This window comes from Numida meleagris, chromosome 27 (assembly GCF_002078875.1).
Source record: "Numida meleagris isolate 19003 breed g44 Domestic line chromosome 27, NumMel1.0, whole genome shotgun sequence".
Classification (NCBI taxonomy): domain Eukaryota; kingdom Metazoa; phylum Chordata; class Aves; order Galliformes; family Numididae; genus Numida; species Numida meleagris.
In genome coordinates, this window is record NC_034435.1 from 2,170,286 (window position 1) to 2,191,583 (window position 21,298).

A 21,298-nucleotide genomic window follows, 5' to 3' on the forward strand; every position below is an offset into this window, starting at 1 on the left:
TTTTGGGAGGGTGGCACTGCTCGCTGGGAATTTGGGTTTGTTTAGGGGATAATTTTGTAGCTGGTGCCCCTGTGGTCCGAGCTCAGCTCTTGTTGGAGGGAAGGTTCATGCGAGCAGCGCGGTACTTGTCCACTCGGAAGGAGAACTGTGAGAGAGTTTATTAGGGATGTAACTAACTGAATTAACGGGCTGAGCGAGTTCCTTGAGAGTGCAGTGATGTGGTGCAAAGTGCTCCTGCAGAGCGCCCTGTGATGTGCGCAGCTCTGCTGGGGAGGAGCTCATCCCAGCTCTCCATCCAGCTCCGGAGCTGGGAGCTGTCAGTCCTGGCTCCGCTCACAGCTCTGCTGGGGGCTGCAGGCAAAGCTGAGTGCAGATCAGCTGGAAAAATCTGACAATTTTCTGAACTGGAAGGGATCTTTTAAAGGTTGTCTGGTCCAACTGGCCTGCAGTGAGCAGGGGCACCCACAGCCCCATCAGGTGCTCCAGCCTGAGTCATAGTAATAAACCTGTGTGAAGGAACAGCTAAGCTGAGCCCAGAGAGGATGTAATGGTTTTTTTTTGGTTGTTATTTTTTGGGTGGTTTTCTTCTTTTTTCCCCCCTCTCAGAGCAAGTCTGAGATGTTAGCTTCAGCTCCTCGTGCAGGAGCTCTGGTTTTCTTGCCATTCAGAAACACCACCCAGCCCAGGGATCAATCCCTGCAGCCCTTCTGTGGGTAGGGCTGTAGGGAGAAGTGCAGAATTACGTTTCCCTGCGTGTGCCCTGGCAGCGTGGTGGTTTGGTGCTGGGCACGCGTTCAGGGCCTGCTCTGGAAGCGCGTCATACCGGCGGAAAATGAGTCAGCTCTTACCAAGAAACCCAACCAACATCCTGGGTTTTAAGAGTGCCGTGAGAAGTGGGTGGCTGGAGGGGAAGGGATTCCCATCTCCGTGCAGGTAGGGGCTGGAAGCTGGTGCTGAAGCTGTGTGCTGCGCAGCCCCTGCTCACCCCAGTGGGAACGGTCGTGGCTTTGCTGGTTGCTCTGGGGTTCAGAGCAGGTCTCGTTTAACAGCTGACCACGCGTTATTTCCACCTGCAGGGACCCTGTGTTCACCCCCAAAGGAGGCTCCTCTCATCTTCTGGGGAGGGCTCTTCTGTCTGTTCAGTTTTGGATGCTTGTTCTTTTTGTCTTACAGCCATCAAAGGAAGAAGTAAATAAAGAAAAGACAGAAGAGAATTTAACCACCTTGTTTCCCGGCCAGAAACGAAGGATCTCTCATCTTGTCAAACAAGGCAATGTAAGTGCAGCTCTCAGGAGCAAAAGTTGAGACATCTACAGTGAATATTTTCTGTCTAGGGACCCCGGGTGATGGTGTAGCCCCATGTTCAGGCAGCAGCGTACGAACTGTTTGCGCTGGAATCCTTTTACATCACTTCTTTTTTTTTTTTTTATTCCCTTTTCTGACTTCTTAAAAATGAGGCTAGGCATCTGTAACAAAACAAGGCACACTCCAAGGGACTTCCACAAAACCAAGGGGTGAGCTGTGGAAGAGGAAGAGGATTCTGCACCTCGTTGCTCCTGGGGGCAGCCTGGGGTGTCCTGCTGCTGTAGGACAGCTTCTGTCAGTCACTGACATTAAAACCAAGGTCAGGCTGTGCCCAGTGGTGGTGCTCCTTACCATGTGGAGCTAAAAGACAGCTGGAAGAATCTTGTAAGATGCTGAAAACCTTTACTCCATTTATATATACCCCGATTCAACGAAGATACCAGCAGTATCTTGCTTGATATTGTTCTTTCCCGGTTATGGGAATGCTTGAAATACAGAGGAGAATTAACAGAGAGAAAGCAAGGAAGACAACGCTGATCTTTTTATTTCTTTCTCACTGGGATTTTAATTCTGTTTTCTCTGAGGGTTTAATGTGTTTCCCTCCAGGTGCTGAGTGCAGATTAGTCAGTTTTATGTTCCAGCAGGATAAGAGTGGCGGCTGAAGCACTGATTTGAGCTGGGAAGCCCAAATTAATTGTTCTTCCTTTCCTCTCTGCCTAGGAAAGGTTTCTTTGCTTTTAATAATTTGAAGCCCCGAGGTCAACGCGATGCTGTTTATTTAACTACATATCTTCAGCCAGTTCATGTGTTTTGATAAGGCCCCTTTCTTCCCAAGTGAAGAGATAAGAGACCGAAACAAATGGGTCGGAAATTCATTAACTCAAATATTTATTGCCAATAGGTGCCTTTTAGACGCGTACCAATCTCTAAATGCGTTTTCTTAATGGGACAGCTGATCCCAAAACCTTTTCCAAAGACGTGAGCCTCGGTGCAGCCATCGCGTGGGCAAACACAGCCGACCTGGTGCACTCAGCACTGGGACGTGCCTGCCCGGGGCTGGCAGCTCCGTGCTGCTGCCAAGCGTGTTCAGGAGGTGCTGTCAGACCTGAACTGCTGCTTTTTACCTGCACGGTTACTCTTGCTTTGCCACGTCCCTCCGAGTGGAATATTTGCTCAGCCTCGCTCGTGATTTATAGCTCAAACACTGAGCGGGCTGAAGGGGAGGGAACTGAGTTTTTAGTTGAGTTTCCGGGGGGGAATGGCAGGTCAAAGGAATTGAAGGTGAGGCAGCAAATGAGTGTCCCGTCCTGCCAGGAGGACTGTAATTATTGCTTAATGGTTGGCTGCACTCAGTTTGGTTTCCAGAAGCCGCCGTCGGCTCAGGGGGCAGGAATGCAGGCGGTGCCAGCTCACCCCAGCTGGCAGTCTCCAAAGCGCTGTGTTACACATGGGGCTGTTCCCAGGGGGAAGGCTGCTTTCTCACATCTCGGGGCTTATTAAGTAACGTGCCACGGTTTGTATTTCTTCTCTTGCGCTTCTGCTACAGAGAGAGAGCAACTTCTTGCCAATGTCGTGTTTGGCATCTTTCCCACAACCTAAATTTGCACGTAGAGATAACGCGTGTGTGGAGCGGTTGCGTCAGTAACGGCTGAAGCAGTGAAATGCCTCCACAAGCGGCAGGGGCAGCGCTCAGAACTCGGAGCTCAGTTTGTGCCGTGCTCTAATCCCATAAATACACACGTGTACGTGTGGCTTGTAACGCCTTGTAGGAACCAGAGTGCTGAAACAAAGCTGGGTGGGAGTCCCTCCCCTCCTCCAAAGGGAGGTGGGGGCTGCGAGATCAGATGGCACTGGTAATTTGGGATGCAAAAAAAACAGCGAAGGGGAGAAGGAACGAGCTGCAGCACTCCACATCGTGTAGCAAAGGGGAAGGGAGAATAGTTTTCATTTTGATAGAAGCTACAGCACGCAGTGGTGTTCAGGGCTGTGGGGCCAGATTTGTTTTCTAACACAAGGTGTGGACCTGGGTGTTGATGGAGCCTGGCAGTGGGCTCGGCACCAGTGATGGACAGCAGGCACCCTGCCCATTAAACAAGCAATTTGAATAGCACCTACCAACTCAGGAAATCCCAGAGCCATGAGATGTCTCATGCCCGAGGGCGAGTCGTCGGTGCCGCGCTCTGCGGTGGGTGACTGAGTGTTTTATTCAGGAAGATGGTCGGGATCTTCCCCCCAAAACCAAGATTTGCAACGCAGGTGGGTCAGGGAAGAGAGACCTCTCTCGGGTGGACGTGAGCTGAAGGGTTGGGGATTGCTGGCTCTGGAAACCTTTTTGTCTGTGCAGGCTGAGGTCCCGAACAAGCCTGTAGTCCGGCCGTACCGTCCGCCCACGGCGCAGGAGGTGTGCTACCAGAGGATCCAGCTGGCCCAGCAGCAGGCGGCACAGCTGGCGGTGGCTGTCCAAAAGGCTTCCCTGTCTTTGCCAGGAGAAAAGAGGAGGATTGCTCACGTGCCAAATGTAGCCCTTACTGCAGCAGTCAAGCAAAGTAAGCCGGCAGCGCTCCTTGTCATCGCTCTCTTGCCCTCTCTGCGGTTGAAAAGACGCTCGCTTTGCTTCAATTTCTCGCGAGCTGAAAATGGGAAACTAACAGGAGGAGCCACGATTGCAATCTTTGCTTACAGGCACTGGTGGAAGGTCTTTCCCCTGAGCGGTGCCATCAGTTTCTAAAAAGCAACTGGCTAAATGTATAGCTCTTTCCTGTTTATTCTTTGGAGACTGTTTGCTCTTCTTGTACTTGGAAGAGGTGGCTGAGCAGGAGGGAAGTACTAATTTGTGCTCATCACTATGTGTCCCGCTGTGGTTGGAAGGGCTCAGAGCTGACCTGATGAGCAGGTGGTGCGTTGTAGCTGACAGGGTTAACTCTTTAAACTCGACTGACTCAGTTACCTCAAAGCAACAACAGGGAAAAAAAAAAAACAACCAAGGCATGGTTCCTAGCAGAAGGCTCCTTCAGCCTTGCCTGGAAGGTGGTAAAACTACCTGCTTTTTATCCCTTGGGAGGCTTCTGTTGGGAAAAATGCAGTCTGTAGCACAGCAAGTTCGTTCTGACTGCTGGAAGCCCCGTGGTAGGTTTTCTCCTGAAGCGTGCTGTCTGTTTCTTGCAGGCCTGGTGAGTGGCAAGAAGACTGCTGCTGGCAAGAGTGGCACAGCTGCCAATGACTCCGAAGCTCCCACCCTTCCTCTGAAGGCTTGCACCTTAGCTGGGATGGCTTCTAAGACCACCAGCACCACTGTGCAGAAAAGGATAGCGCACGTTCCCTCCTTGCAGGTAAAAGAGATGCAGCTCCTTTCTTTGCAGCTCCCTTTCTGGTTATCCCTCGCTGAGGGTGTCGTGTTGAACTGTGCTGTTTCAAACTTAGCTCTCGGAGAAGTGATGTTTTGATTAGGATGATTAAATGGGTTTCTCTCTTCCTGTGGTTTTCCTCGATAGCGTTGTATAAAAAATTAAACACTCGAGGAGCAGGAGCTTGGAAAGGTAGAAATACTTAAGTGCCATGCCACTCTCTTTGAATATTGATCCCTCATTTTCAGTTCGAGCCTTTTGTTGGGTTGTCTGGCTGGATCTGTAGCTGCTCGTGTCAGGGACTTGAGGTCTCCCCTGTGTGAATGGTGTGGGTGAATTGGTGACCTTCCAGCCTTTGTGGGCCAGACTGAGGAAGGCATTCATGAATAACGTCCCGCAGCAACCTGCCTGGTTAGGATGCGGTGATTTAAACTTCGTGCTGGAGTTTATATCTGAGGAAAAGTGCTTTTTCTCCCTCTTTTTTTTTGAAACCTGCCCAGCCTTTGTGTACTTTTGATAGCAGTGTGTTACCCAAAGCCAAATGAAAGCTGAAAGCGTAGAATGCTTGCCATTGTTCGGGAGGGTGAGAAAACGTATACATGTAATGAAAAGGACCAACCCCCCTCCAACAGGTTTAAACAAGACCCAGGAATAGAGAGAGCTTGATCAAAGTGGAAGTCTCACAAGGAGAAGTGCTCTTCCTGTTGGCATAGGTCCCGTGCTCCCCTTTGAGCCTGTGTGTGTCCTCCTTGGAGCCGTGTTTGTTACAGAGGGGTTTGGTGATGGATGTCTCTTGGCTGGGATGGAGAAGGATCAAGAAAGCCATTGGGTGCTCTGGAGGTACACGTGCAGTTTCTTCTCCAAAGAAAGTGGCAGGCTGTGTGATCTGGGAGACGAATTGGTGTGAAATGGAAGACTGCAGCAGGAGGTTGTAGCTCGGTTCAACATGCAGTCTTTATGCACGGAGAACACATCGTTCAATTTGAGGGGGGAAGATCCTTTCAGGAGCGTGAGTGGCATTAGAAAGGAAGACAAAAGCAGTGCAGTGAGGTCACAGGAACCCCACAGAAGCAGGGTGACTTAGCTGGCTGCCAGAAGCGAGCCTCCCCTCCCTCCTTATGGCTGCAGCACTTACAAGAAAGCACACGTCTGTTGTGCTCTTACCTGGTGTCGTGTGCTCGTGCCTTCGGCTCAAATTGCAGTGCTTGGTGCTGTGCTAATCTCAGCTCTCTTAATGTAAATGTCATCGTTTTCGTGGTCTGGGATGCTTGTGTATGCAAATGCAGCGCTGTGACTAATGCTGCTGGGGTTGTTGTGCAGCTGGAGGTGTCGTGTAATGAAACCTGGTTGTTGTTTTTTTTTTTTTGAAGCAGTTCAAATAACTGAGGGGGCACAGAGGCTTCAAGCAGTGTTTTTAGGACCCAAAATGATGTGTGTTACTTTCAGCTTTGGACAGATTTTTCAGAAAGGAAGTTCATAACGTAACAGAAAACGAGAGAGTCTCAAAGCGACGTGCTCTTTAAACCCCAAATAGCCTCTTTCTCTCTCTGTCTCATCTCTAGAGCGCCAGCTTACAGAGGCCTGTTATTCCCACAGAATTTGGTGCTAAAGTCCCAACAAACATTCGTCAAAGATATCTCAATCTCTTCATTGATGAGTGCCTGAAATTCTGCTCCTCCTCCCAGGAAGCGTTTGATAAGGTCTGTACCGCTGCTTGCTTCGTGTGAGTAAGGTCTGTAGTACCCTATAAAGTCCTGTGCTTTGGCTGGGACCTTCTAAAACAGCAGCAAAGCCAGAACACTCTCCTCTCCACATGTCTCTGTTGAGGAGATGAGCATTAAATAATTCCAAACCAGGCAACAGAAAATACAATTCCACTGGGGATCTCCAGGAGGAAAACCCATCCTTCTCTTCATGAGCAGAGCACGCAGTGTTTTCATTAGTCCCAGAAGGGGGACTGAAGGGCGTGCATTGTGGCTGAGCTGGACAAAAAGACCCTTTGCTCTGCTGCAAACACGTCCTGTGAGCTGAGCATTCAGTGGAAGCAAAGGGGGATGTGAATGTGACTGGCAGCACTTGCTGCTTGTGAGCTGCTGGCAGAACGTAAGGAGCCTTCTGCCAGCAGGGAATGCTGCAGTAAGATTTCCAAAAGCAGAGATGAGAATCTCATGTGTCTCACTGAAAAAAAAAAAAACGTTGGCATTATCATTAGTTGGGCCAGCACGGGGCATGGTGGTGTGTTTTGTAACCAAAACATGCTGTGAGGATCGTTTTATTTTTGGTGATATTTCACCTTTGCAGCTCCTTAGGGAAAGCATTCCTGTCGCGCTCAAGGAACGGCTGTTGTCCAAGCTTCTTTTTCTTTTTTTTTGTCCAGTTCAGAGCTTTGTCTTTCCCTTGTGCTGCCCTTGAAGTGGGGAAAACAGCCTTTCCCAGGCAGTTCCAGAACTGCCCTGTTAACCTGAGGGAAGATTTGGTTCGAAAATGTTTCTGGTGCTTGGTTTCAAGTGTGTTTGCTCTTGGACTCGCCTAAGCAGCCCCAAGAACCAGTACACATTCGTGCTGCGACACAGTGATTTTTTTGGATTCTGGTACTCGGATTCTGCATTTTTAAGATGCAAACGTTTCTTTTTCTTCCAAATTTTCCCCGAGCAGTAGTGGGAACAGAGCCCATGGTAACGAATTGCACTGTTTGCAGGCTCTGGCAGAAGAGAAGGTGGCTTACGAACGCAGCACCAGTCGCAACATCTACCTGAACGTGGCAGTGAACACCTTAAAGAAGCTCAGGAGCCTCGTGCCCAATTCCCCCTCCAGTACGAACAGTACGTACCACGTTTGTGGTTTAATAAGGAGCCCTGCTTGGATTAGAAGCCGCGGAGAGAAACTTGTTGAAAAGACAGACCCATTTCTCAGAAGCATTATGCTGAAAGGCAAACAACTCCAGTTAGCTTTTTATAGTCTGGCAAGCTTTAATGGGCCTTCAAGAGGCAAGTCCTGCAATGCTTTGTTGGCTGTCTGAGCCTAAATGGAGATAATGCCACATGGATTATTTTTTTTTTTTTAGCACAAGTTCTTTAAAATGAAAAGCCCTGCTAATGGAGTAACTTTCACATGATACCTTCAAAGTGATAGACTCGTCCATCACCGCAGAAATCTGTTACACACATTAAGCTTCAAGAGAGAAACGAAGAGGGTTAAGACATTTCATTATTGGCTCTCGAGAGGGTACATTAAACAATCAATTTGTGCTGTTCTTGTGAATTTTTTTTCCCTGGTCTCTTCCCTTTTCTCCCCTCTGTCTTCATTACCTTCGTGGCCATTAGTCAGAGCGGCTGGACTCGGGAGGCTGGCCTTTAGGAGAGGGCTGCCAGTTAATGATTACTAAAAAGCACCTATCTGCCATTATCTGGTGTGCTGAGTGTACTCCAGAGCTCTGAAGGCCTTTCTGAAGGAAGGTGAAGGATTCAGTGTGGGAGTCCGGCCCGCGGGCACCCAACAGCAAAGCCGCTCGCCGCGGATGGGTGATCCCACTGCGATGGGTCGAGTTGTGTCTGTGCTCAGCCCTCTCTTTGCTCATGCTCAGGATGGCGGCTTGGTGTGCACAGTCAGCAGGTAGAGCTCCCAGAGCCTCCTGGGGAGCTGTATAAAAAAAAATAATAATAATAATAAATGTCCTTCCCTGCCCTTAAAAAGTTGCAGCGGGCTGACAGCGCAAGCAGGAAGCTCCCAGCAGTGCTGGGGTGAGCTAGGAACACACGACCACCTTACACGTAGCGATTTCTGGAGCACAGAGTGCGAGGGGATAAATGCAGTCCTCCCTTTGCCTGTGTGCTGTGCCCGAAACACGAGGGCTGAAGTCGCTAACTCTTCCAGAATTGCATCTGGATATTTCATCTCTGTCCTGTTCTGCTTCTTCCCTTTTGTCGCTGCAGAAACGAGTAACAAGAAGGTGGTGTCCCATGAAGCTGTGCTGGGAGGGAAGCTTGCTGCCAAGACCAGCTTTACCCTGAACCGGTCAGGGAGCTTGAAAGCAGAGGATTTAACAGGTAAGACCCTGCTCCTGCAAAGCTGTAAGCTGTAAATTACAGCTGGAGGTATACCGCAGTGACTGGGAAGAGCAGGACCTTGCTGATGCATGAAGAGCTTTGATTTATCTGTGGGGCTGCGTTATGAGTTACGACCTGACTGCAGCGCCGCGCTGATTAGCACCTTCCTTGCTTCCCTGCTCTGGGCTGTGGGTTTGCTGATGTTGTCCATGTGGCTTTGATGTAGTGTCGGTAGCTGTTCAGAGCTGCCTCTTGTGTTTTGGGTGTTACCGACTCGTGGATTATTTTCTTCTGTCTTGATTTTACTTTAACTTTCCTCCCCTGGAGGAGCACTTTGCCCGTCAGATGAAAGGCAAACGCACTGATAGCCCCATCTGCTCTGCAGGGCTCGTTTTCACGTTTAGGAATGTCATAGTAAGGTCACGTAATAGCCAAAGGATTGTGCCACAAGCATTATTCACTTTGGGTCAAATTGTTGATGGGTATTCAGGCTGCCAAGAGATACGGGCAAACTGTTGAGGAGATCAGAGAAGAGACAGGGATGCCACAGAGCAGAAGGAATTGATGCGAGGAAAGCTTGAAAGGGCCCTATAGCTCATCTAAGCAACATCAAAGGGTGCACAGCGATATTGGAAGGGTTTAACGTAGCACTGAAGGAAGAGCTATTGAGCAGAGAAGTTATAACTGTGCCGTGGAGTGAAACAGTCAAAAATCAACAGCAGGAAAAAGCTTCTGGTAAGGAGTTTCTTAGCTAGCTGGGAGCAGCCTTTGAGGGGCATTCTGTGGGCTGTGTTACAAACGATCCGTTAAAACCCTGTGAGCATTGCAGGCTTGAGGCTTCCCTTGTCTTAGTACAGAGGCCTGAAGATTGGGAAGAATTTCAGTGCTGCTTTCCAGACAGGCCAACCCAGCGCTGGTGGTTGGAGAGGGGACAGTCAGGTTGTGCATCGGGGGTGCAGAATGCAGCCAGTACCTATGTGGCTGTGGGTGCTGAACAGAGGCAGTTGAAAGCGAGTAGTAAACAGGGGCAGTTCCTGCCAGGTGGCTTGGTGAGAGAAAACAGCACCTGCTTCTGTGATCTGGCTTCATCGTTGCCTTTGATACGTGCAGGAGCTGCCTTGTACCGGCGACTGAAGGAGTATCTCATGACCGAGGAGCAGCTGAAGGAGAACGGTTACCCCATGCCTCACCCGGAGAAGCCGGGCCGTGCCGTCCTCTTCACGGCGGAGGAGAAGAAGAGCACTGACTGTAAGCTGGGCTATTTCATTCTGCAGTCCCTGCTGTCTGCCTCTCAGGTGGAGGGAGATGCCTGTCCTACACACAACGCGTCCTTTCGCATTGGGACGTTCTGCTCCCAGCGTGGAGCTGCCGTTGCCCGTGTTGCCACGTCTTGTGCAGTTCAGTGGGTGCAGGTTTTAGGATTTCTCACTGAGACAAACTCCAGCCCTGTTAGGCTGCCTGCTGCTGGTGCAGGGGAGGTGCTTGGAGGTGCTCCTCATCCACACCTGGTGACGCTCCCCTCTTCGTAGAATCACAGAATGGCCTGGGTTGAAGATGACCTCAAAGATCATCCAGTTTCAACCCCCCTGCTGAGTGCAGGGTTGCCAACTACCAGACCAGGCTGCCCAGAGCCACATCCAGCCTGGCCTTGAATGCCTCCAGGGATGGGGCATCCACAACCTCTCTGGGCAACCTGTTCCACTGCATCACCACCCTCTGAGTGAAAAATCCTTCCCAGGGAAGGATTTTTTTGGGTCTCTGCGCATGACTTGCTGCGTGCACCAGTGTGGTGCCAAGCTGGGTTGTGCCGTGCTGCTTTGGCTGCACAGGTTTTGGTTTTGTTGTGTGATGGTATTGGGCATAGTTTCCGAGAGCCCTTTTTGCAACCAGACAAAACAATCTGCCAGGCTTCCCCTGGGTGGAGTGGGGTCCTCCTGTCTGAATTTCCAGATATCCTGTGGCAGGACTGATGCTTCTCAAAAGCTGAGTGGGGCAGACTGTGATGCAGGAGGGGTAAAATACAGGTATATTTTGAGGTGCCTTGTCAGGCTACTCTGAGCATCTCTTTGGAGACCCATTGCTGAAGTGTGTTAAGTGCTCGTCCATGTTAACACCTTGTGTCTACATTTGTCCTGTGGTTGCTGAAGCAACCTGGATGAAAGCTCTCCTGCATTAACACCGTCGAGTACTGTATTTGTGCGAGCCCTTTTCTTCAGCTAGAATCACATAAAGCAGCTGGCTGGCTGGGATCGTGTTGCTGGTTCTGCTTCTCTAGTTTCCTACAGATACCTCAGGATTTTTGAGTTTGTTCTTCTTTCTAACCAGTCTGCTAATGCTGTGACCGTGGCCAGCAGATGGAAATGGACCAGACAGGTGTTGTGCAAAGCAACACTGTCCTGGAACTCAGGGAACTGCTTGGGAAGCAGGTGCATGACAGTCACCTCCTTGTCTGAGGCGTTTTGCATTTCCCTTCTCTGAGTTGTAGGTGCTACTGAGAGCGCAGGTGACAGGAGGGACAAGTCCCCAGCTGCCTCCTGGAGGGCTGCGCTGTGCTGTCAGTGTTGTAGGGAATCCTAGCAGGGGAGCTGTGCTCGTGAGGAGCTCAGATGTCACTTGGAAGTGACAAGGCACAGCCCCCTGGAAACCAGGCCTCGTTAGCTCTGGTGTCCAGAGAATGACTTATTTATCCTGATTCTCACAATAACTGTGTCGGAGTACAACACAGTTTGCTGTGGAAGGAGAAACGACACAGCAGAACTACTGTTATGCATCAAAACCAACACGAGGTTTTACATTTGCCTCTGAGAAGTGGTTTGGGGGCGAGTGCTGCAGGACTGCATTTTAGAGGGGACCACTGTGTCTTTGTGAGACTTGGAAACCACATTTGGCATCCTTTTGCTGGGACATATTTGCCTCTTTCAGTGGGGCATGGGGCTTTGGGTAGTGGGATAGATTTACCTGTGCTTTGGCCACCTTGAGCAGGTACAGGATTGGCAGCGACCTGCCCTTCTCTCTTCTCTTGAAGCCTCCTGCAGGATTTGCTGTCGCTGTGGCACCGAGTACATGGTCTCAGCCTCTGGAAGCTGCATCCGCAAAGAGGAGTGTGTCCATCACTGGGGGAGGCTGCGCAAGCAGAGAGGTACGTCTCGCACAGGGGGCTCAGCTGCGTGCTAGATGTGCTCTAGATCCCCAAATGTCCAGGGTTGGAGCTGCTGGGGAACGTGTTGTGGCTCTGGAGCTTGTCACTCACAGGTTGTGGCAGTTCCTGGTTTTGTCACTGGGTGGCACAGGCCTGCAAAGGGCTGCTGAGAAGTAGTGGAACGGTCCCTGAAATGTGAAAATGGGGCTGGAGCAGAGGTGGTTATTTCAGGTTTAAAAAAAAAAAAAAAAAGGGAAAAACAAACTTCCTGTGTCTTCTGAGAAATCAGTTTTTAAGAGCACAAGACCTCTCTCACTGCCTGAGGGGGTTTACTGATCTGGGATAAACTCATTTGCAGCAAGATGCTAGCCTAGTTTGAATGAACTCTGTAGTTTTCTGCCAAAGCATCCATGGTCAATGCATCTTAAGCCCTTTAGGTTGCTGGCTGTGAATCCCTACTTAATTTTCCCCCTTTGCTTGACCAATTATTGTTTCTGTGCTCATCCAGGACACCTCTGTGCTTGGGAGCTAAAGCTTAGGTCACTTGTTGAGGGGACTTTCCTCTTTGACTCTTAACTCTTGCTCTTTCAGTGCCAGGTGGATGGGAAACTCATTACAGCTGCTGCTCAGGAGCTGTGGGTTCAGCAGGCTGCCAGGTTGCTAAGGTGAGTTGTTGAGCAGCACCTTTTGATTCTTAATGACATTTGCCCTCTGCATTCAGTGGTGGTGGATTCCCCTGGGGGCATGGAGGGGAAGCAAGTGCTTCTTAAATGTTTTTTTGCCTCACAAAGGTAGGAAGGTAAAGTGCTTGGCAGGAGGGAGGAATCGCAGCTGTCTGGAGTTGGTTTCTATTTTGCAAATGCAATTCTTTTTTAGCATTTTTCTGAGCAAAATGTAGACATTTCTGATATCTCCCAGCAAAAGCTTGGATGCAGACTTCTTCAGGGGAACGGTGAAGAAGTGAGAAATGAGGAAGTTCCTTTTAAGGAGCAAACTCAGGACTCGCTCAGTTTTGGAGCGTGCCAAAGCCTTTTTCCTTTTTTCTTTTTTTTTTTTTTTTCCTATTCCCACATCCCTGTGCCAAGGTAACCATGTGCTGCAGGCCAAATCCTCTCTCAGCTCTCCATATACTGCGTGCCCTTTGCTGTGCTGAGGGGAGGAACTTTCCTGAGGAGTCTGTTGTAACCCATGTACTGCTTCTCTTGAGGAGGGTGGGGAAAGGATCACAGCCTTAGGAAACAAGAGTGGAAAATGTGCTCAGGAGCTGAGTTCTGGCCCTTTGAGCTGAGTGGTGTCTGGGATACTTCTGCACAGTGCCTTTAATTAGACAGCAGCCTGGCTCCATTCTGTTTCCCTGTGCCATGGTTTGGAAGTCCTCGATCAGTACACGGCCAGCAAAGTGGCCCACAGGTTCTGGAGAGGTGTGTGCCCTTATTGCTGTGCCAAAAGCTAGAGCTGGGAAGTGAATTGTAGGGCAAAATTCCAGGCTTATCAAAATAGGAAGCACAGTCAGAACACGGGCTGTAGAAGCCTGCCCTGCCCAGCCTGAGGCATGGAGGGGATCACCCAGGCTGCCACTTCTCCCATTTCTTTTTCATTTGGAAGTAGGATCTCTATCCAGCAGGGAAGTCAGGAGAAATTGATGAGGCTATAAAACATGACTTCTCTGCATGTTTTTTGCGTGGCTGTTGCAGACCATAAAACCTCGTGGCCTTTTAAGAAACGTGCCCTCTCTCTAATAGCCTCTTACTCAATGAAGCATGCCACCAGCGCTCCAGGGCGCAGCCATCCTCTCACATCTGCCTCCTAGTTGTTGTGCTGCCACAAGACTGCAGCATTCTGGCTTCCTTGGGTTTCTCATCCAGATGAATCCTTCAGGAAATCAAAGGTCTGAGTCCCCAGCTTGCTCAGGATGGGAATGTGCAATGAGATTTTGGGATGGTTGGGCCCCCAGGGAGCACGGTATCATTCTGCTTTGAAGGAGGGCATTGAAAAAGCAAATGATTGTAGTAAGAAACTGTTCTGAGTTAGCAGATGCGTAGCTGGCTAGAAGGGCATTGCTGTGTCTTTTGCTTCCAAATGATTCGTGCTCGTTTGGGTTATGCTGCAGTTAGGGAGCGTGGCAGGAGGTGGCAGGAGGGAGCTGTGCACGGAGCCCAGCAGCTGAGCTGTGAGCTGCTGCTCTTTGTTGCAACTCAGTCTGCTTCCTTCTCAGCCTGAAGAACAGAAACAACTTTTCTGCCTTCTTCTCAGTGACAACGAACTGGACAGTTGTAGAACATCGACTGCTGTAGAAAAACGCCTGATTTATTTTTTTTTTTCCCTTCACTGCTCAGTTATATTGCAGGGGGAGGGAAAAGGTGAAGCTGGAGGGGAAGTAAATGGTTACTATTTGTTGGTGTAGCAGTGTGCTCTACCCATTTCTATGGCAAAACAATCAGATTTGCGGGCACGGATGCAGAATTGCTGGGCGCAGCCCCCTGCTCCTGCAGCCTCTGTGCAGTGCTGGCTTTGGGTGCGGGCAGAGATCAGCTTGTTACGGCCCAGCTGCCTCATTAACTTCCAGTGATGCAGGATGCTGCACCCACAGTAATAACCAGTGCAAAAAATGAGGCACTTCCCCCTTTTGGTTACCCCTCTGTGTTCAGGTTTCAGCTCTACCGCTGCCCCAGCCTTCGTCCTCAGACCATGCCAAGTTCCTCGTAGGGTGAGATGAATGAGAAGCAGGAAGGGGCAGGCTGAGCACACACACTGTGTGATTCTGCACGGCTGTGTTGAGGCACAAACAGAGCTTGAAAAACAATCAGACCGCTGGGGAGTGAGGCAGAGGGCACGTCACTGCAGGGTGTGGTGCAGCAATTCCATCTGACCTGAAACCACCTCAGTGGGCAAAAGGGCAGCGACAGCCTCTGCCCTCTGCTCTGCTGTGTGTTCCTGCTTCCTTGCAGTGGGGCAGGACACCGGGAGGCCATCAGAGGCAGCAGGGCAGGCTGGGTGCCATGTGTGGCTGCACCCAGAGCAGGAGCACCTCTCACAACAGCAGCTCAGCCCCGCAGTGGCTCGAGCCATTCGTGAAACCGCTCCCTGAGTTTTCCTGGTAGCATAATTGACCTGATTCTGTGATTTTTTTTTATGACCCAAGAACTCCACCTGGGGACACGGGGAGGTGCTTGGAAATGCTCCTGGTTCGTTGCGCTGAGCGCTGGTCGGCAGCAGCTCGCGTTGTCTGTGAGCTGTCTGGTTTTGGAATGCAGTGGCTTTTATTTGTCTGCACACGTTGACGTTTTCTGCCACTTCGTTACCCTGGTTTCTCCTGCCACCTGTGGGCTATGTGCAGCTGACACTCATGCTTGGACAGGGATGTTTGATGTGAGAATCCTGCAGCCAGGCATGTCTCAGCCACGAGCTAAGGCAGGAGCCAGCAGCTGGAGCAGATCCTGCAGTGCCACAGTTTGAGCCTTCCCAAGTAATTCTACTCTGCTGCCACCTCCTCGTGCTTGGATACGTGACACATTGCCACTACATGAGCTGTTAGTGTGCCTCCAGCTCTGACCTGACTTTGGAACCAGGTTTGCACTGCTTTTGGGGGGGAACTCCTCAGACCCACTGCTTGGCAACCCTTATTCCTCATTCCCAACCCTTAGCAATCACTTTAAAAAAATAGTTTTCCTTAAACGGACGGTTCTTTTGAAACAGAGTCCTTGGTTTCTTGTCCCTCCCTTCCTTCAGTACGCTTCTCTTTTGTTTTTCCTTTAAGCAACACGTCCACGATGGGCGGAAGGAGAGCCTCGATGGCTTCGTGAAGACCTTTGAGAAGTTGCCTACGACGGATGGTTACCCCGGAATCTTCGCGTTAGACTGTGAGATGGTGGGTTCCTGATCAGGGGGGGCAGTGCAGATGCATCACGAGGCTTTTGGAGGAAGGCTGTGTCACAAGGAAAGCTCTTTTCCTCTGCCACCTTCTCTCCTTCCCGTGGAATCATAGAGGTTTATGTTCAGTGGACGTTTGAGTTAGCTCTTAGTAGTTTTGGCAGTGCGTGCTTCCTTTGAGGACGGCGTGTACCCTTGAGAAGCAGTAGCCAGTTGGCTTATACTGAGCACGGACTGTTGGCTGGCCTCGATGCACTGAACCACTGCATGCAGCACCTAGCAGCCCCGTTGGCCCCGTGCTGAGGTCAGCACACGTTTGTTTTCATGTCTGCTTTGTTGCTTGCAGTGCTACACTAAGCAAGGACTGGAGCTGACGAGAGTAACTGTGATCAACTCTGACCTGAAAGTGGTATACGACACGTTTGTCAAACCAGACACCAAGGTGGTGGATTACAACACCAGGTGAGGACAGAGCTCTGTGGCCAGCACCAGTATCCTGGGGGCAATTTCTGGGAGCGCTTGCTGAAGCTCCATGACCACTAGTTCCTAATGGCTGGAACCTTTGGGGTCCTTTAGTGAAGGAAGCCCTCCTCTCTGCTCTTGCATGCAGATTCTCAGGTGTGACAGAAGAGGACCTGGAGAACACTAGCATCACCCTGCGGGATGTCCAAGCCGTGCTACTGAACATGTTCAGTGCAGACACCATCTTGATAGGGCACAGCTTGGAAAGCGATTTATTTGCACTAAAGGTAATCTGCATGTCTTGTGTTTGCGTCTCCCTCTGGTTCTTCCCCACCCTAGTGACCGCTGCCTGTTGCCTTTTCATTTAGGAAATGCTTATTTCCAAGACACAGGGGGACTATCTCATCTCTGAGCCGGTGGGACGGTGAAGGATTGGGTCGTGTGTGTCACTTGTGATCTCAGTGCAGCTTCAGTGACTGTCCCCAGGGAGACAGGCCTCCCTTGGGGCGAGGGGGGGGGGGTGAATAGAGTGGGTCTGGCTGGAAGGGCTGAGCTTCAGTCTCTTGTCATTCACCCGCATCTGTTCAGCCAGGACTCCTCTATTGGTGTCAGCATCCTTTGCCTGGCCTGAAGTTGTGCTCAGCCAGGATCCGGGCAGGCTCCGGAGTCCGCTGTGCCCTCTGGGTGTCCACAGGAACTATTGTAGAAGCAGGTCAAGCCTCTTTGTTGCCTCTGCCCTTGATTTTCAAATGTCCGTGAAGTTCTCTGCCTCGGTTGCTGGGATTTGCGGCGTTCCTCTGATCAAGCTGCTTTGACCTTTCAGCTCTCTTGTTTCCTGCCTGGCCTGTGTCAGCCCGGCGTGCACATCTCCGCTGTCCTGGAGGGAGGGCTGCGTTCTGAGCGCAGATCCCGGGGGGCTTGGCTGGGCTCACCAAGTGCTCTCGGGCCGGGCCTTCCCCCAGCCATCCTCTGTCACCCAGCTTTGGTTCCGGGCTGTGGCTGCCAGCTCACGGCGCTGGTTTGGAAGCGGCAGGTTTTAATGCACGCAAAGCGCTTCACCTCTCGGTGGCAACCCTCTCAGAGAGTTCATCACCATCATAAAAAGACATTATTTACACTTTTATCAGCACGAGATGACGGCGCTGGCCTCTTCGAAGCGTGGCTTCCTCCCAGCACGGCGGGCTGTGCCAAGAGAACGAAGCCCTGAGCAGAGCAGCAGGGTGACAGGCAGTGGCACGTCAAGCCGCAACGCCTGAAGGCTGTGGCGGTGAAGTCGACATCCCGCTAATGGCCGTGGCAAGCTCCGAATGCTGATAGCATTTCAATTTTTATTTAAAGCTGTATCACCCCGTTCCCTCGGTCTCCCCGATCTACATAAGTAATTATCATCGCGCCTGGGCGGGTGCCAGACTTGACTGCGGTCTAAGAGAGATCACCCGTAACGTTGGCAGTTTTACACTCCGAAGAGCGTAGCAGGTTGTTCCTGTCCAGCTGCAGCTGTTCGCAGGCACTCGCAGAGCTGGGCGATGGAGCTGCTAACGAGGGATTTAAGAGCTGACACGCAACACTGGCTGGTGCCTGGGCAGAGTTGAGGGAGAGGACGAGACCGGGTCGTGTCTGAGCCACTCCACGTGGAGAATTACAGAGCTTCCTGTGGGTCAGGCACGCAGGTTTCTCTCTTGCACCTCAGGGCTCTGCTGCCTTCTCCAGGCTGGGACCCCGAGGATTAACCTGGCCTGGATTTGAGCCGTGCGATCCGAAGCGGCGCTGTGTGTCTGCTGCTCTGAGTGCGCAGGCGGGCAGGGCTGTGAGGGCGTTGTGTGCTGGCTGGCAGAGCTCTGGGCACCGATATACACGCAGCCTGCAAGGGCTTGGGTTCAGGCAGAGCTTCCTGCAGGACTGGTTGGGCCGGAGCTCGTCAGGAGCACTGCAGAGCTGGAGGGTTGACCGGCAGATTGCGTTAGCGCGGTGAATCCCAAGGAGCGCCCGTCCCCGCGGCAGAGGGAACACAAACACGTTTCTTTCTTTCCTGCTCCCTCCCTCCAGCTTATCCATGGCACAGTGGTGGACACGGCGATCGTCTTTCCCCACCGCCTGGGCCTTCCTTACAAACGGGCTCTCCGGACGCTGATGGCAGACTACCTCAAGCGCATCATCCAGGACAACGGTGAGAGCTGGGAGCAGCTGGGAGCGAGGCCTCCTGCCCCATCCCCTCTGGGTGCTGTTCCTCGGGGTGGGCTCCCTCCCTCCCTGCCCTCCCTGAGCCTTGTCCTGATCATTTTGCATGCACAGCAGCTGTGAACGGGCCCCGTGTACGAAGGCTGTGCCGCAGCTTTGGTTTGAACCCCGTGAAGCCCTTGCTGCTTCCCTCTAGGTGGGAGGCAGAGGAGCGGTGTGGGAAGGTTGAGGCAGCGCCTTCAAGGCCGCGTCGTGCTCTGCCTGCTCTCCCTTTACTTGAGCTCTCCTTGAGCACGTTGTACACGTAGTGCTGGGCAACTCGAGGTCTGTCCGAGCAGGAGCCTCGGGGCCTACAGACAAGCAGCTCTCCAGCCCCTACTTAAAGCAGGTGGAAGTGCAGCCCCGATGTGTTCAGTGGAAGCTTTTCCAAACCCGTGGTTCACTGTGGTCGCAGCTGGGCCCTCACTGCTGTGCAGAGGGCAGCGGATGGGTGGGGTGGGGAAACGGGGCCCAGGCTGCCCCGCTGCAGCGCAGGAGGTAACTGCTGTCCTCGTCTCTCTGTCCCCAGTGGAAGGACACGACTCCAGCGAGGACGCCAGAGCTTGCATGGAGCTGATGATCTGGAAGATCAAAGAAGACGCGAAAGTGAAGCGATGACCTGCGCTTCCCCTCCCTCCCGTTCCTCCTCCGCCTCTTGGAAGCAGTGCAATAAATGCTCAGAGTAACACTGTCCACCCGTACGCAGCAGCATGCTACCCCAGGCTCCCCGTGCGCTCGCAGGTACCTCAGTGACTGCTGCTGGTGCAGCTGTCAGCTCCAGCCTGCTGCCTGCAGGTCCCTGTGTCCACGTCGTGGCTCTCGGGCCCTCTTTTCTCTGCCTGAGGGGTACCCTGCAGCCCAACAGTTGCCCCGTAGGCATGGCGAGGTGGTTCTGAGCAGCACAGCTAGAGAGAACTCCGCGGTTCCTCGGAGAAGCTTGTAGAGGTAGCTTGGATACACGCAGAAGGATCTTTCTGGTTCAGTTCAAGGTAGATTATTGTTGTTGTTATTATTTTTTTTTTTTCTCCCAAATGTAACTTAAATTGCTTTTGTAGTCCAAAGCAGCGATCTTCCTGCAGTGCCGGAGGAGAGGGGTGGGAAATGGAATGGAGTTGGGCAGGGAGCTGTAAAGGGGAGCGGGTTGTGTGGCTGCTGTGTGCCCGGTGGGTGAGGATGGAGCCATCCGAGAAGAGATGCAGTGCTCCCTGCTGCCCTGAGCCGGGTAAATGGGGAGTGCTGGCACCCTGCTCCTGCAGGCTGGACGAGGGGGAGCCCCGAGCACCAGATGTTGCCTGGACCACAGGGAGATGAGGGGAAATGCAGCGGTGCCATGTTGGGGTGTGCACAGCCTGTGCCACCGAGGGACGTGCGGGCTCCAGGGCAGGGGTTTGCTGAGGAGGACAGCAATGAACGTGGACGCTGCTTCTCCATGGGTCGGGATGGGCCGTCCTGCCCCTCACCCAGGCTTCCAGCGTGTCCCCAGGGAGCTCCTGTTCGGGAGCAAGGCTTTGGGGAGGGCCTGGGTGCAGCTGAGCTCGTCCCGAAGGGTGCACGTGTACAGAACCCCCCCCCCACCCTGCTCCATCTCTGATGGCAGGGACCCGATACACGCCAGAGCAAAAGCAATAGATGAAAATACTGTTTTTTCAATTAGTTTACACGTTGGGAGCTTTCAGAAAAGCAGAGGCTTCCCTTGTTGTTGTGTCAGGCTCCCCGGGGCACAAGCAGTGTGCAGTGTCTGTGTGTGCAGCCGCCCCCAGCTGCTGGCTCTGGTTCCCTGTGCTGGGTGGCAGCCGGAGGGGGGTCCCAGCCTCTTCCCCCCCCACGCTGGGGCTGTGCAGCTCCTGCTGCTCTCAGACCACGGTACACCCCGCTGCCCTCCCAGCCTCGCAGCCGCTTCCTTCGCTGCCCTGGGGCTTCCAGCTGCAGCCGTGCTGGGCATTTCTCTCCTAGCCCCCCCCCCTCCCATCACCTGCAGGGAGCGGGGCTGCCCAGGCCCCCGGGAGGGGCGGTTCAGAGCCTCCTCCCCAGGGAAGGAAGCTGTCTCCTGCCTTTGCCTTCCCTTGGTTTATCCCGTTTGTCTTCACCCCTGGTGGCAGCGGTGCCGGTACCGGGCACGCCGTCCCTCCTCCCCATCACCTCTTGGGGGGGGGCTGCTCGCTTGGCTTCACCCCAGAGTCTGCACTCAGGGTGGGCACAGCATCTCCCCAGTGCAACTGGAGCCCGGGGAGAGGGCTCTGGGTCGTTCCCCTTTACTGGGAGAGGAGCTGGGCGCTGCTGGTGTGGGTGAGAGTTGGACCCGTGTGCTGTCATTGCCCCCCAGAGCGAGGGACAGCCCCTGAGCCCCCAGCCCCAGTGTGTGTGGGGGGGGATGCTGTAGAACAGGAGCTTTGTGGCTGCCCAGAGGCTTTCGGGCTGTGTATAAACGTTGTACCCTGTCACTTTTTGTAATTGTTTTTAATAAAAGGGTGTTGAATAGATGCACGCGGCCGAGTCTGGCTCTGCTTGACCTCCGCTGGGGCCTGGTGCCTCCCTTCCATTGCTGCCTGTTATTTTCCTCTGCCTCCTCCCAACGTGGGGCACGACGTGATGCACCTCCTGGGTTGTGCCCCTGCCCCATAGCTGCCACCTGCCCCATAGCTGCCCCCCCCCCGCCTGGTAGAGCCCCCATTGCTCTCGCTCACAGCGCAGGGCTCCATGCACCGAGCGGAGGAGCTGATCCAGCACGGGGGGGGGAAAAGAGATGAAGGTAAAAAGTTCAGATCAAAAATGAATGGGCCCTGAGCGGCCGCGCTTCATTGAACGCTGCCCCGCTCTGCAAGCCCCGTTACCCCACACCGCCCCCCAGCTCTGCCCCACGGCGCCGTGGGGCCTGGAAGGGCACAGTGCCCACCCCACTGGGTCCCTGGGCTGGG

General features: G+C 52.7%; 1 protein-coding gene across 3 annotated transcripts in view; it reads left to right on the plus strand.

Annotated features, from left to right (window-relative positions):
• The window catches only part of REXO1 (RNA exonuclease 1 homolog), a 35,379-nt gene extending 14,516 nt beyond the window's left edge, over positions 1–20,863 (plus strand). For all 3 annotated transcript variants that reach the window (XM_021378546.1, XM_021378547.1, XM_021378548.1), the window contains exons 3-16: positions 1,174–1,275; positions 3,650–3,851; positions 4,471–4,634; positions 6,212–6,349; positions 7,348–7,471; positions 8,582–8,695; positions 9,806–9,943; positions 11,721–11,834; positions 12,426–12,499; positions 15,592–15,702; positions 16,051–16,166; positions 16,315–16,453; positions 18,213–18,333; positions 18,913–20,863. In XM_021378546.1, coding sequence (XP_021234221.1) covers positions 1,174–1,275; positions 3,650–3,851; positions 4,471–4,634; positions 6,212–6,349; positions 7,348–7,471; positions 8,582–8,695; positions 9,806–9,943; positions 11,721–11,834; positions 12,426–12,499; positions 15,592–15,702; positions 16,051–16,166; positions 16,315–16,453; positions 18,213–18,333; positions 18,913–19,001 — 1,746 coding nt within the window. In that variant the 3' untranslated portion in view covers positions 19,002–20,863. The remainder of the gene's footprint in view (positions 1–1,173; positions 1,276–3,649; positions 3,852–4,470; positions 4,635–6,211; positions 6,350–7,347; positions 7,472–8,581; positions 8,696–9,805; positions 9,944–11,720; positions 11,835–12,425; positions 12,500–15,591; positions 15,703–16,050; positions 16,167–16,314; positions 16,454–18,212; positions 18,334–18,912) is intronic.